This window comes from Hippocampus zosterae, chromosome 1 (genome assembly GCF_025434085.1).
Source record: "Hippocampus zosterae strain Florida chromosome 1, ASM2543408v3, whole genome shotgun sequence".
In the NCBI taxonomy this organism is placed as follows: domain Eukaryota; kingdom Metazoa; phylum Chordata; class Actinopteri; order Syngnathiformes; family Syngnathidae; genus Hippocampus; species Hippocampus zosterae.
The window spans coordinates 28,720,486-28,736,655 of NC_067451.1; the positions used below are offsets into that span (position 1 = coordinate 28,720,486).

General features: G+C 46.5%; 1 protein-coding gene across 1 annotated transcript in view; it reads right to left on the reverse strand.

The window, feature by feature from the left end:
* Positions 1-13,744: 13,744 nt before the first annotated feature.
* Positions 13,745-16,170, reverse strand: part of LOC127607091 (BTB/POZ domain-containing protein KCTD16-like) — a 29,785-nt gene continuing 27,359 nt past the window's right edge. The window contains exon 3 of the mRNA XM_052075181.1: positions 13,745-14,995. Within this exon, the coding sequence (XP_051931141.1) occupies positions 14,544-14,995 (452 nt within the window). The 3' untranslated portion in view covers positions 13,745-14,543. The remainder of the gene's footprint in view (positions 14,996-16,170) is intronic.

Sequence of the window (16,170 nt, forward strand, 5' to 3'; positions counted from 1 at the left end):
CAAAATTATGCAAAGTAACGGCACACAATGGTGCCATCTACAAATCAATATTTATCAAATGATATGACCAAAATCTAAAAATCTACTCAAAATAAAAATTCAACACCAAAATGTGTGTTGACCACACATTTGCTGCAGATGTGTTTTGTTAGTCGAAGTCGCCTGCATGAGGTTTTCTTTTGACCAAACAATCAGAGGACGGAAATAAACTGACATCATTGAGGACCAGCACGCTGACCCTGATATGACAAATTTGAAATCCGATTGGTTCTAGAAACTGCGACACTGCTAATAGTGTTTAAATGAATCTCCAGGCACTTTGATTCTAAAGCCTGGACCACATATTAGAATTTAGCCTGGAGATGGAGATCATTCATTTTGAAAGTGTTTAGGCCTTCATGCCCTCGATGGCTCACCATTTGTTAGCGAGTCCACAAACAAGGTACAAATATACCCATTTCTAACCATGTAACATTTTTTTTTAAATTGTGTGTTGATACTTAAGACTTGAGTGAGGACTTGATTCACAACCTCCCTTTTGTTAGGGGTTGATGTCAGGACTCTCAAGTTCTTCCACGCCAAATACATCAAACGATGCCAAGAATAGAACTGTCCAAAATGTCATGACAAGATTCTCGCTGCATTTCCGTGTACACAGTACCTTTCAGTCGTCTCTGTACTTGGCAAGTTTAGGCTTTTCAGATTTCCACTTCGGAGTAGTCGAGTTGAAAGGCAAAAAAATTGGCACATTGAACGCTTCTGTTCAAATGAGACTTGCAACAAACAACAACAATGGAGGCGATTGAGAGTCTCCGGTATTTACTTTCACCTTGGTAGGGAGACAAATCTTATTCGAGAAGAGTTGGCGGGCACAAAGGAAACGCAACACTGTGGCGTTTCATTCTGCAGCAAGGCAAGACAACACAGTCTGCTAATGTTAACATGATCAATAATTTTACTGTATTTTTTGCAGTAGGTTACATCACCTAGAAAGTAATAGTTACTATGTGCCGCTGTATTCAAAATTGCCGGCCGTACAAACAAGCGCAAGCACTTCCCCCGTGCTGCTGGGGCAAACCATTCTGAAAGAGGGGGGTCTCACTCCCCCTAACAAAGTCAGGCTATGTTGATTATGTTGGTACTTCTTGCGCGGAAGTCTCTCTAGGGTTTTTGTGTCTACCTCATTTCGGATGACTACACTTGGTTCGATGACAACACTGGAGACGTTTTATTTTCGCTAGGTCGCTACCACTGCACCGCTGAACTTTCGTTGTCATGTCATCAACTCTGCGCACCGTCATTGTCAGACGAACACAAAGAAGCTCCACCCGCTCTATTTATATGGACACGGAACGCTGTAACCTTCCACACAAAATAGTTCCAAACAAGTAACAATCGCGTCAGTGGCATACATCGTATACCTGTATGATACACAGAGAGAGAAGAAAAGGTAACTTTGATCTTGTCAGTGGAGCAATCTGGCAACTTTTTAAAAGTAAACTTTCCATTCATAAACTCTTTAAGTATCCGTTTTCGCTGGCAAAACAGACATGGGCGTGGGCTTCTGCAGCGCGCTTGTTGTTTTGTTTCTGGTGTATTTCTAGAGCAACGTAACATCCGCTTGTGACGTGTGCCGCGTTAATCTCGCGAGAAAAAATTTAATCGCGTTAAAATTCATTTAAATTAATGCCAATAAAAACGCGCTAAACTGACAGCTCTAATATATATATATATATATATATATATATATATATTTGGCCATATATAGCGGTACTTTATTTTAGATCGATACTTTTTTTTCCTCTGGCTGTTTTGATGAAGATGTTCAGCTTTCTGAACAGAAGGGTCGTCACAGCACATTTGACTTTCTCAAAATGTGGATATTGTCACGTTGCTGCCTAATGCAGTCCTTCCAGCATTTTTCATAGTCACCGAGGACACTGGCTGTCCCAGGAGAGAAGCACTGCTTCATCTATCATCACACAGGCAGTTTTAAGGCTACCCAGCATGCAGTATGATCCCCAGGCCACGCTCTCTCTGGATACCACAAGGAAAAAAGCATCTGTAGAAGACTTTGCTAAAAATAGTACCGGTACGTATTCAAAATGTGAGGCATAGTAACAAAGTCTGCCGACATTTCATTTGGCGCAGCAGAATAATCTTAATCTGTGAGAGGTATTAATTTACAATACAGGATGTATATTATTGCAACGGTGTTGAACTGCATGCCATCAACCCCTACGATGTTTCGAACATTTTGATTACCCGACAGGAGTTAGTTAATAAAGCGAGTATGAACCATATCCTAATAACTTGTTGGGTTCCACACAATTTTTTACATTTCCCCACTGGAGTTTTGAAAGTGAACTTTTGCTCAACTCCATCCATTTTGTATCATGGTTGTCCTTGTTAGGGTCAGATATCGATCTGAAATTGACATTACAATGTTGTAAAATGCAACTTTCAACTTGGAAAGGCTGCAATTTGTTGGTTGGGAGGGGCGGATTTTGTTTCACTTCTATTGATCAGTAGGCTTGATTTTTTTTTTATATACATGCATATCTTTTGATTTATTGATGTAGTTTAATTTCAGTGCCTACGCAGTGCAGTCCACATGTTTACATATGTTTCACGAAATATGAAATATGAAGTGATGGAGCCACAGATTTGTTTGCATTCATTAAATTTGACTTCTAACTGACTGATTTATGTCTACGACACTCTTGTTTGGTAGAATTTTGGAAGTTATTAAAATGAGCGCTTCAAAGATTGTAAGGTAAAGGGCCCTATTTTTGTCGATGAGAGCACGTGCGCTTGATGTAAAAACTTGTGCATCTTAATTTTCATGCCAGGGCAGGTGTGGTTTACCGTGTTTGAGAATCTGGCGGCCCTTACCACGCCTTGCTGGGCATTCAGGTGCATCGAGGGCCTTTTTTATTAAATGCACCCATCGCACTTCACAATTTAGTGACAGAAAGTAGACTCCACTTTAGACCAGGTGTTTATTGTATATGTTAAATTGCTCAATGTACAGCACTTTGTATGCAGCGATGGCTGTTTGAAAGTGCTCTATAAATACAGTTGACTTGACATGGCAGGTGAAACCAGGTCTTAAGTTTTAGCTCGGGTGATGTAATGCAGTTCTTAATATAGGGCCCAAAGTGTTTAGGAAGTTAATATCTCTACTTGAAGTGGGTAAGCTGTCTTTCATGAGTTTTATTGTTATTTTGACTTTTATTTTTATCTTAACCAATAAGGTGAAAACATTTATGTCGAATACATTTGACACTGTCTGTTCCACAGATGAATAGATAAATGTATTGCTTGTGTTTGTTGAAAGAAAAAAAATACATGGGAAGAGGACCTTGAAAAATTAATTGCATAATAAAATTGCAATTGCAATATGGAGGTAACACACACACACACACACACATTATATATATATATATATATATATATATATATATATATATATATATATATATATATATATATATATATATATGTATATATATATATATATATATGTATATATATATATATATGTATATATATATGTATATATATATATATATATATATATGTGTATATATATATATATATATATATATATATATATATATATATATATATATATATATATATATATATATATATATATATATATATATATATATATATATGAGTGAGTCAATTGACGGAGGCCCGGAGAGGTGTGATGAAAAGGCCGATATCCGAGAGGTACATCCAGATGACCATACCTGAAGCACTCGAAACTGCCAAACAAAGGCTCCAAGCCTTGTCCAGTCGCCTAAAGTGGTACACGAAAGAGAATGAGGCCAGACGAATAAACAGGCTGTTCGCAACACAACCTGCGAAAGTGTACGCTCAGTGGCAGGGTCCTAACAACAGAGCTGACCCACCAAGACTGGAAACTGAAAGGTACTGGAAAGGCATATGGGAGAAGGAGGTTGCACATAACAGCAGTGCACAATGGCTGGTGACCCTGAGAGAGGAGCACAGCAACCTCCCTGAACAGAACCCAGTTACCATAACAGTGGCAGACATACAGGAAAGAGTCTCAGATATGAAGAACTGGACAGCACCAGGCCCGGACATGGTCCACACCTACTGGCTAAAGAAACTCACAGCACTCCATGAGCGCCTAGGAGTACAAATGAACAAGCTGCTGAGGGATGGGACTCACCCAGAATGGCTAACCGAAGGGCGAACGATCCTGATCAAGAAGGATCCCTCGAAGGGTGCAGCCCCATCCAACTATCGGCCAATAACCTGTCTCTCCACAACATGGAAGCTCATGTCAGGCATCATAGCGGCTAAGATAAGTGGACACATGGATCAATACATGAACGAAGTGCAGAAGGGCATTGGTAGAGATACCAGAGGAGCCAAACATCAGCTCCTGGTTGACAGAACAGTCGCACAAGACTGCAGGTCCCGACGTACCAACCTGTGCACAGCTTGGATTGATTACAAGAAAGCCTATGACTCGATGCCACATACATGGATCACTGAATGCTTGGAGTTGTATAAGGTGAACAGGACCCTAAGAGCCTTCGTTGCGAACTCGATGAGGATGTGGAAAACCACACTTGAAGCCAATGGCAAGCCACTTACCCAAGTGTCCATAAAATGTGGCATATACCAAGGTGATGCATTCTCCCCACTGCTGTTCTGCATAGGACTGAACCCCCTAAGCCAAATAATCACCAAGACAGGCTATTGATACCGCCTCAGAAATGGAGCTACAATCAGTCACCTCCTCTACATGACATGTATGACATAAAGCTGTATGCTAAGAGCGAAAGGGACATAGATTCCCTGATCCACACAACCAGGATCTACAGCAGCGACATCGGGATGTCATTCGGGCTTGAGAAATGTAGTCGGATGGTGACTAAGAGAGGAAAGGCAGTCCGCACTGAAGGGGTCTCACTCCCTGAAGGAACAATAGCAGACATTGAGGACAGCTACAAGTACCTTGGTATACCACAAGCCAATGGCAACCTCGAACTGGCAACAAGGAAAGCGGCTACGGCCAAATACCTCCAGCGAGTGAGGCAAGTCCTAAGAAGCCAGCTCAATGGCAAGAATAAGACCCGGGCAATAAACAGCTATGCCCTGCGAGTGATCAGATACCCTGCAGGAATAATAAGGTGGCCAAAGGAAGAGATTCAGACCACAGACGTTAAGACCCGAAAGCTCCTAACCATGCATGGAGGGTTCCATCCCAAATCTAGCACCATGAGACTGTACGCAAGCCGAAAGGAAGGAGGCCGGGGACTAGTGAGTGTAAGAGCCACTGTCCAGGATGAAACATCCAAGCTCCATGAATACATCAAGGAAAAGGCTCCAACGGATGACATACTCAGAGAATGTCTCAGACAATGGGGAACAGAAGATGAGGCGCTGGAAGAGGGACCATCATGGGAGGACAAGCCCCTACACGGGATGTACCACCGGACCTGATCTCAAGAAGTCCTATCAGTGGCTAGAGAGGGCTGGCCTGAAGGACAGCACAGAGGCACCAGAGCCATCGAGGCCCAGATATACCACACCAGACAAGACCCAAGGTGTAAGATGCTGGCAGGGAAAGCCTACATGGAACGCCATAACCAGGTGGCTGGCATAGTCTACCGAAACATCTGTGCGGAGTATGGACTGGAAACCCCAAGGTCAAAATGGGAAACGCCTCCGAAGGTGGTGGAGAATGACAGAGCGAAGATCCTGTGGGACTTCCAGATCCAGACTGACAAGATGGTAATGGTGAACCAACCAGATATCGTGATCATAGATAAAGGGCAGAGGAAAGCCGTTGTAGTGGATGTAGCGGTCCCAAGTGATGGAAACATCAGAAAGAAGGAACATGAGAAACTCGAGAAATACCAAGGGCTCACAGAGGAGCTGGAGAGAGCCTGGAAGGTAAAGGTGACAGTCGTGCCTGTGGTGGTCGGAGCACTCGGGGCAGTGACCCCCAAATTAGATGAGTGGTTGCAACAGATCCCGGGAACAACATCGGACATCTCAGTCCAGAAATGTGCAGTGCTGGGAACAGCAAGGATACTGCGCAGAACCCTCAAGCTTCCTGGCCTCTGGTAGAGGACCGGAGCTGAATGAGGGGCGGACACCACCCGAGGGGTGAGATGAGGATTTTTTTTTTTTTTATATATATGTGTGTGTGTGTGTGTGTGTGTGTGTGTGTGCGTGTGTGTGTGTGTGTGTGTGTGTGTGTATATATATATATATATATAAGCGGCTGGATAGCTCAGTTGGTAAGGCATCGGTTTGGCATACGGGAGACGGTGGTTCGAATCCCGCTTGGGGCAAAAATGAGCACATAACACCATCCAGTGTGGGTCCTTGGGCAAGATCCTTCACGCTAATGCCTACCTCATACAGCGGCTGGATAGCTCAGTTGGTAAGGCATCGGTTTGGCATACGGGAGACGGTGGTTCGAATCCCGCTTGGGGCAAAAATGAGCACATAACACCATCCAGTGTGGGTCCTTGGGCAAGATCCTTCACGCTAATGCCTACCTCATACAATGATGAGAGACAATAAAACGAATGACATGCCGGCTCAGACGTCGCCCGGCCAAACAAGGTCTGCGTCAGGTGCTGGGGAACCAGAGCACCTTGATGAAAAATGGGCTACTGGAACAAAGCGGAGATGGGCGAGAGGCGATAACATGGCTCTGTTGGAATGCTACTACTCAAGCAACCCTAGTCAGAGGGGTTACATGCAGAGAATGCGGGCTAAATGGTTACTTCGAAACCCACAGTCACGGTTGACCACGAAACAACTAGTAGCTCAGTGTTCCAACATCCACAAACGGCAACTGCTGTCACAACTTGAGATTGATGAGGTACAACGCAGGTTCCATGGCGAAGGGCCCCAGGCTGCCAGATCAGAGGAAGAGGCCATACAAGAGATTGGGAGGCAAGCCCCAATGAATGCAGATGATGATATTGGGAGGCCAGCCCCAATGAATGAAATGCTGAGCGAGGCAGCAACTGACCTGAAAGCTAAGATCATGGCGAGAATGAAAGCTGGGCAACCTAGAAACCGATTACAACGGCTATGTGAAGTACCATCTGAAAGTCTCATAGAAAGTGTGAATGCAGCACTGAGGGCGATCCCTACCGTAACTATCACAGAAACCAATGAGCTGATATACGCTTCAGCATCAGTGATCCTGGAGACTCTGGCTATAAGAGCAACCATGGAAGCCATGAGATACGTTACCCACCATGGAAAAGACGGTTGGAGGCTAAGATCAAGGCGGTCCGGAAAGATGTGAGTCAATTGACGGAGGCCCAGAGAGGTGTGATGAAAAGGCCGATACCCGAGAGGTACATCCAGATGACCATACCTGAAGCACTCGAAACTGCCAAACAAAGGCTCCAAGCCTTGTCCAGTCGCCTAAAGTGGTACACGAAAGAGAATGAGGCCAGACGAATAAACAGGCTGTTCGCAACACAACCTGCGAAAGTGTACGCTCAGTGGCAGGGTCCTAACAACAGAGCTGACCCACCAAGACTGGAAACTGAAAGGTACTGGAAAGGCATATGGGAGAAGGAGGTTGCACATAACAGCAGTGCACAATGGCTGGTGACCCTGAGAGAGGAGCACAGCAACCTCCCTGAACAGAACCCAGTTACCATAACAGTGGCAGACATACAGGAAAGAGTCTCAGATATGAAGAACTGGACAGCACCAGGCCCGGACATGGTCCACACCTACTGGCTAAAGAAACTCACAGCACTCCATGAGCGCCTAGGAGTACAAATGAACAAGCTGCTGAGGGATGGGACTCACCCAGAATGGCTAACCGAAGGGCGAACGATCCTGATCAAGAAGGATCCCTCGAAGGGTGCAGCCCCATCCAACTATCGGCCAATAACCTGTCTCTCCACAACATGGAAGCTCATGTCAGGCATCATAGCGGCTAAGATAAGTGGACACATGGATCAATACATGAACGAAGTGCAGAAGGGCATTGGTAGAGATACCAGAGGAGCCAAACATCAGCTCCTGGTTGACAGAACAGTCGCACAAGACTGCAGGTCCCGACGTACCAACCTGTGCACAGCTTGGATTGATTACAAGAAAGCCTATGACTCGATGCCACATACATGGATCACTGAATGCTTGGAGTTGTATAAGGTGAACAGGACCCTAAGAGCCTTCGTTGCGAACTCGATGAGGATGTGGAAAACCACACTTGAAGCCAATGGCAAGCCACTTACCCAAGTGTCCATAAAATGTGGCATATACCAAGGTGATGCATTCTCCCCACTGCTGTTCTGCATAGGACTGAACCCCCTAAGCCAAATAATCACCAAGACAGGCTATTGATACCGCCTCAGAAATGGAGCTACAATCAGTCACCTCCTCTACATGACATGTATGACATAAAGCTGTATGCTAAGAGCGAAAGGGACATAGATTCCCTGATCCACACAACCAGGATCTACAGCAGCGACATCGGGATGTCATTCGGGCTTGAGAAATGTAGTCGGATGGTGACTAAGAGAGGAAAGGCAGTCCGCACTGAAGGGGTCTCACTCCCTGAAGGAACAATAGCAGACATTGAGGACAGCTACAAGTACCTTGGTATACCACAAGCCAATGGCAACCTCGAACTGGCAACAAGGAAAGCGGCTACGGCCAAATACCTCCAGCGAGTGAGGCAAGTCCTAAGAAGCCAGCTCAATGGCAAGAATAAGACCCGGGCAATAAACAGCTATGCCCTGCGAGTGATCAGATACCCTGCAGGAATAATAAGGTGGCCAAAGGAAGAGATTCAGACCACAGACGTTAAGACCCGAAAGCTCCTAACCATGCATGGAGGGTTCCATCCCAAATCTAGCACCATGAGACTGTACGCAAGCCGAAAGGAAGGAGGCCGGGGACTAGTGAGTGTAAGAGCCACTGTCCAGGATGAAACATCCAAGCTCCATGAATACATCAAGGAAAAGGCTCCAACGGATGACATACTCAGAGAATGTCTCAGACAATGGGGAACAGAAGATGAGGCGCTGGAAGAGGGACCATCATGGGAGGACAAGCCCCTACACGGGATGTACCACCGGACCTGATCTCAAGAAGTCCTATCAGTGGCTAGAGAGGGCTGGCCTGAAGGACAGCACAGAGGCACCAGAGCCATCGAGGCCCAGATATACCACACCAGACAAGACCCAAGGTGTAAGATGCTGGCAGGGAAAGCCTACATGGAACGCCATAACCAGGTGGCTGGCATAGTCTACCGAAACATCTGTGCGGAGTATGGACTGGAAACCCCAAGGTCAAAATGGGAAACGCCTCCGAAGGTGGTGGAGAATGACAGAGCGAAGATCCTGTGGGACTTCCAGATCCAGACTGACAAGATGGTAATGGTGAACCAACCAGATATCGTGATCATAGATAAAGGGCAGAGGAAAGCCGTTGTAGTGGATGTAGCGGTCCCAAGTGATGGAAACATCAGAAAGAAGGAACATGAGAAACTCGAGAAATACCAAGGGCTCACAGAGGAGCTGGAGAGAGCCTGGAAGGTAAAGGTGACAGTCGTGCCTGTGGTGGTCGGAGCACTCGGGGCAGTGACCCCCAAATTAGATGAGTGGTTGCAACAGATCCCGGGAACAACATCGGACATCTCAGTCCAGAAATGTGCAGTGCTGGGAACAGCAAGGATACTGCGCAGAACCCTCAAGCTTCCTGGCCTCTGGTAGAGGACCGGAGCTGAATGAGGGGCGGACACCACCCGAGGGGTGAGATGAGGATTTTTTTTTTTTTTATATATATGTGTGTGTGTGTGTGTGTGTGTGTGTGTGTGCGTGTGTGTGTGTGTGTGTGTGTGTATATATATATATATATATAAGCGGCTGGATAGCTCAGTTGGTAAGGCATCGGTTTGGCATACGGGAGACGGTGGTTCGAATCCCGCTTGGGGCAAAAATGAGCACATAACACCATCCAGTGTGGGTCCTTGGGCAAGATCCTTCACGCTAATGCCTACCTCATACAGCGGCTGGATAGCTCAGTTGGTAAGGCATCGGTTTGGCATACGGGAGACGGTGGTTCGAATCCCGCTTGGGGCAAAAATGAGCACATAACACCATCCAGTGTGGGTCCTTGGGCAAGATCCTTCACGCTAATGCCTACCTCATACAATGATGAGAGACAATAAAACGAATGACATGCCGGCTCAGACGTCGCCCGGCCAAACAAGGTCTGCGTCAGGTGCTGGGGAACCAGAGCACCTTGATGAAAAATGGGCTACTGGAACAAAGCGGAGATGGGCGAGAGGCGATAACATGGCTCTGTTGGAATGCTACTACTCAAGCAACCCTAGTCAGAGGGGTTACATGCAGAGAATGCGGGCTAAATGGTTACTTCGAAACCCACAGTCACGGTTGACCACGAAACAACTAGTAGCTCAGTGTTCCAACATCCACAAACGGCAACTGCTGTCACAACTTGAGATTGATGAGGTACAACGCAGGTTCCATGGCGAAGGGCCCCAGGCTGCCAGATCAGAGGAAGAGGCCATACAAGAGATTGGGAGGCAAGCCCCAATGAATGCAGATGATGATATTGGGAGGCCAGCCCCAATGAATGAAATGCTGAGCGAGGCAGCAACTGACCTGAAAGCTAAGATCATGGCGAGAATGAAAGCTGGGCAACCTAGAAACCGATTACAACGGCTATGTGAAGTACCATCTGAAAGTCTCATAGAAAGTGTGAATGCAGCACTGAGGGCGATCCCTACCGTAACTATCACAGAAACCAATGAGCTGATATACGCTTCAGCATCAGTGATCCTGGAGACTCTGGCTATAAGAGCAACCATGGAAGCCATGAGATACGTTACCCACCATGGAAAAGACGGTTGGAGGCTAAGATCAAGGCGGTCCGGAAAGATGTGAGTCAATTGACGGAGGCCCAGAGAGGTGTGATGAAAAGGCCGATACCCGAGAGGTACATCCAGATGACCATACCTGAAGCACTCGAAACTGCCAAACAAAGGCTCTAAGCCTTGTCCAGTCGCCTAAAGCGGTACACGAAAGAGAATGAGGGCAGACGAATAAACAGGCTGTTCGCAACACAACCTGCGAAAGTGTACGCTCAGTGGCAGGGTCCTAACAACAGAGCTGACCCACCAAGACTGGAAACTGAAAGGTACTGGAAAGGCATATGGGAGAAGGAGGTTGCACATAACAGCAGTGCACAATGGCTGGTGACCCTGAGAGAGGAGCACAGCAACCTCCCTGAACAGAACCCAGTTACCATAACAGTGGCAGACATACAGGAAAGAGTCTCAGATATGAAGAACTGGACAGCACCAGGCCCGGACATGGTCCACACCTACTGGCTAAAGAAACTCACAGCACTCCATGAGCGCCTAGCAGTACAAATGAACCAGCTGCTGAGGGATGGGACTCACCCAGAATGACTAACCGAAGGGCGAACGGTCCTGATCATGAAGGATCCCTCGAAGGGTGCAGTTCCATCCAACTATCGGCCAATAACCTGTCTCTCCACAACATGGAAGCTCATGTCAGGCATCATTGCGGCTAAGATAAGTGGGCACATGGATCAATACATGAGCGAAGCACAGAAGGGCATTGGTAGAGATACCAGAGGAGCCAAACATCAGCTCCTGGTTGACAGAACAGTTGCACAAGACTGCAGGTCCCGACGTACCAACCTGTGCACAGCTTGGATTGATTACAAGAAAGCCTATGACTCGATGCCACATACATGGATCACTGAATGCTTGGAGTTGTATAAGGTAAACAGGACCCTAAGAGCCTTCGTTGCGAACTCGATGAGGATGTGGAAAACCACACTTGAAGCCAATGGCAAGCCACTTACCCAAGTGTCCATCAAATGTGGCATATATCAAGGTGATGCACTCTCCCCACTGCTGTTCTGCATAGGACTGAACCCCCTAAGCCAAGTAATCACCAAGACAGGCTATGGATACCGCCTCAGAAATGGAGCTACGATCAGTCACCTCCTCTACATGGATGACATAAAGCTGTATGCTAAGAGCGAAAGGGACATAGATTCCCTGATCCACACAACCAGGATCTACAGCAGCGACATCGGGATGTCATTCGGGCTAGAGAAATGTAGTCGGATGGTGACTCAGAGAGGAAAGGTAGTCCGCACTGAAGGGGTCTCGCTCCCAGAAGGAACAATAGCAGACATTGAGGACAGCTACAAGTACCTTGGTATACCACAAGCCAATGGCAACCTCGAACTGGCAACAAGGAAAGCGGCTACGGCCAAATACCTCCAGCGAGTGAGGCAAGTCCTAAGAAGCCAGCTCAATGGCAAGAATAAGACCCGGGCAATAAACAGCTATGCCCTGCCAGTGATCAGATACCCTGCAGGAATAATAAGGTGGCCAAAGGAAGAGATTCAGACCACGGATGTTAAGACCCGAAAGCTCCTAACCATGCATGGAGGGTTCCATCCCAAATCCAGCACCCTGATACTGTACGCAAGCCGAAAGGATGGAGGCCGGGGACTAGTGAGTGTGAGAGCCACTGTCCAGGATGAAACATCCAAGCTCCATGAATACATCAAGGAGAAGGCTCCAACGGATGACGTACTCAGAGAATGTCTCAGACAATGGGGAACAGAAGATGAGGCGCTGGAAGAGGGACCATCATGGGAGGACAAGCCCCTACACGGGATGTACCACCGGACCATAACTGAAGTGGCTGATCTCAAGAAGTCCTATCAGTGGCTAGAGAGGGCTGGCCTGAAGGACAGCACAGAGGCACTCATCCTGGCTGCTCAGGAGCAGGCCTTGAGCACCAGAGCCATCGAGGCCCAGATATACCACACCAGACAAGACCCAAGGTGTAGGTTGTGCAAAGAGGCACCTGAGACGATCCAACACATAACTGCAGGGTGTAAGATGCTGGCAGGGAAAGCCTACATGGAACGCCATAACCAGGTGGCTGGCATAGTCTACCGAAACATCTGTGCAGAGTATGGACTGGAAACCCCAAGGTCAAAATGGGAAACACCTCCGAAGGTGGTGGAGAATGACAGAGCGAAGATCCTGTGGGACTTCCAGATCCAGACTGACAAGATGGTAATGGCGAACCAACCAGATATCGTGATGGTATCGTGAGGAGCTGGAGAGAGCCTGGAAGGTAAAGGTGACAGTCGTGCCTGTGGTGGTCGGAGCACTCGGGGCAGTAACCCCCAAACTAGATGAGTGGTTGCAACAGATCCCTGGAACAACATCGGACATCTCAGTCCAGAAATGTGCAGTGCTGGGAACAGCAAGGATACTGCGCAGAACCCTCAAGCTTCCTGGCCTCTGGTAGAGGACCCGAGCTGAATGAGGGACGGACACCACCCGAGGGGTGAGATGAGGATTTTTATATATATATATATATATATATATATATATATATATATATATATATATATATTATATATATTATATATATATATATATATATATATATATATATATATATATATATATATATATATATATATATATATATATACATGTATTTATGTATTAGTTCTAACATTGCTCAGCCCTAATTTAGAGTCATCAGTAGCGTTCGAAAAACATGTATTAGCCTTGTAGATTCTAAACAGTCGATGAGTGTGAACACCGGTTATATAAAATGGCATCTTCATGGCTGATTTAATGCGTGCACCAAGAAGGATGACCATCAACCCATTCAGTTGTCACCCTTTTATTTGCTTGTATTCACACTTACAATCCAAGATTAGCCACTTGCGTTACATACTCAGCATCATCATCAACGCAACACACAATGACATGAGACAAAATGTTTTCCATTGGCAGACAGAACCAGGCAGTGCTTTCTTCATCCGACCACACCATCTTTTGTGATATTGCATAATTATGATAAGAGTGAAATGACATGCAGTGCTGTTGTCAAAGCCTACTACAAGTTTGTGATATCGGTGGAGCATTGTGAAGTCAAAGCACCATCCGCAAGTGAGAAAAGGGACAAGAGCACATCGACAATGTGGTAGCTGGACAAGATGTTGCCCCTGAGGTTGCTTTGTTGCTTCAAATCGCTTCCGATGCGATGAAGGGAGCCCCCCAACAGGAGTAACCTGATTACACGTGTGCTTATCATACACGGTGCTTCACTTTACAAATCAATGACTCACACTGCTTTGTACTGACTGTGTGCGACCCTGCAGAATCTCGCTAAAAATAGTGCTCGCGATGAACTATGCTTGTGATGCACAGTTTCCATTGGGACCCTCTCGAGGGGTCGACAGATACGTTATAATGCCAACAGGGGAGAGATCTGTTTCACCACAGGTCACAGTTGTGTGCTTGTGTACGTTCAGTGGAGATGCGCAATATCGTGGAGCAGTTTTAAGACTGAATACAGAGCATTTTGAAATTCAAAGCTCCTCTTTTTGGTGGTCGTAGTCAATTTTAATAGGACAGTGTGTCATTGTGGGTGTTAACTATAATCTGTTCTGCACATCCATCCTCAGAGACGGTATTTTCTCAGGAGCTCCGATTGCCACATGTACTTCCGCTCCGGAAAGTGATCGGGAATCCTAATGCGACGGAAGTCCTGGATGCATTTCTCCAGCTCCTGCTCGGGTGTCATCTTTTCCTTATTGGCTTTCCTCTTGGCAGCCTCTCGCTCGCGGACTCCGAAGGTCCGGCCCCGCAGCATGTCAGTCTTACGCCACATCCCTGCCTGCTGCATCATGTGGGCGGGGCCTTTGTGCATGGGTCGGTCCAAGGACTGGATGTTGGGGCGTCGACTCACTGGGCCACGGATGACGGTCCCCTGAGGGGAGCTGGCCTCCGACTGGGTCTCGGAACAGGAAGTGGAGAGCTCATTAAAGGAAGTGCCGCTTTCTCCCTCGCGCTCACTTTTGTGGCTCTTGCAGCAGCAGTCGCAGTGGGACGAGGACCACCGTGAGGGTCCACCTGCATAACACACACATTTGGGTTGGCTTGTTAACAGAGGTGACAACTGACCACTGTGAATTCTACTCTTGAGTAGGACGGCCTGCTGTGGTCACCCAAAGGGCCATTAGTACACTTTTATTTATAAGGCAATATTGGGACTCCTAACTTCATATAATTGTGCCTTAATGACCAAATGAAAATGAATTCATGAAAAAATACTGAATCCTATTTAATCCTAAGAGAATTTGTTGCTCTCCCAAAAATGGCTCCAAAAACACCGATGAACATTTGATAGACGTTCCCCGCGAAAAGAGTTTATGGGAGGGAACGCGGCCGACTCTCGGCCAATCGAAGCGACTCTCTTCATTCTCTTTAAATTCAGTACAGAGAGCCCCCATCCTGTAGATGCAGGAGATCAGCGCGCAAAGCATATTCAAAAAGGAACTGCAAGGGGATATCTAGTTTTGGATGATGTACTGTTGGCCGCTGTGGTTGGTCACCCTACCCCCCCCCCCCCCCAATTGTGCAACCGCGTGTGACCTCCTCCAGACCCCCGATCCCCACCACCACCACCACCACTGCTCATAGTTGTGCTCCGTGGTCAGGAAGATGCCATTAAAATTATTTCTTCAATGATAATTAATGTAATTTGTTCAATGAATTAATTTCTACAATTAACATATTCTGAAGGATTTTCCGATGCTGTTGTCATATTTATGAATGACATGCACCACACACCGCAGAGCTCAGAATCTGTCTGCCAAAATCGCGGCACACCACCGGTGCCACAACATAGATCTGCGTTTAGGTCACGGGTGTCAAACTCAAAGCCCGGGGGCCAGATGTGGCCCACCACATAATTCTAAATGGCCCGCGGAGGCAAATCAAAGATGACACCTTCCATGATACTTGCTAAAATGTGTACCACAATTTCCAATTTTCACATGTAATAAATCGGTGATATATTGTGAGCATTTTCTTGTCAAACCCTTCATTATAGTTACTTTAACAATAGTTGAATAAAATGTTATTCTTGACTTCTTTAGGTAATTTCAGTCATCACGGTCCTCCAAGGGAATCGGTAATTATAATGTGGCCCGCGACAAAAATGAGTTTGACACCCCTGGTTTAGGTAGTCCAAAATCGAGTCCGCTTTTGTTCACTAAATTCCCAGATGCACCTAGGGCCTGCAA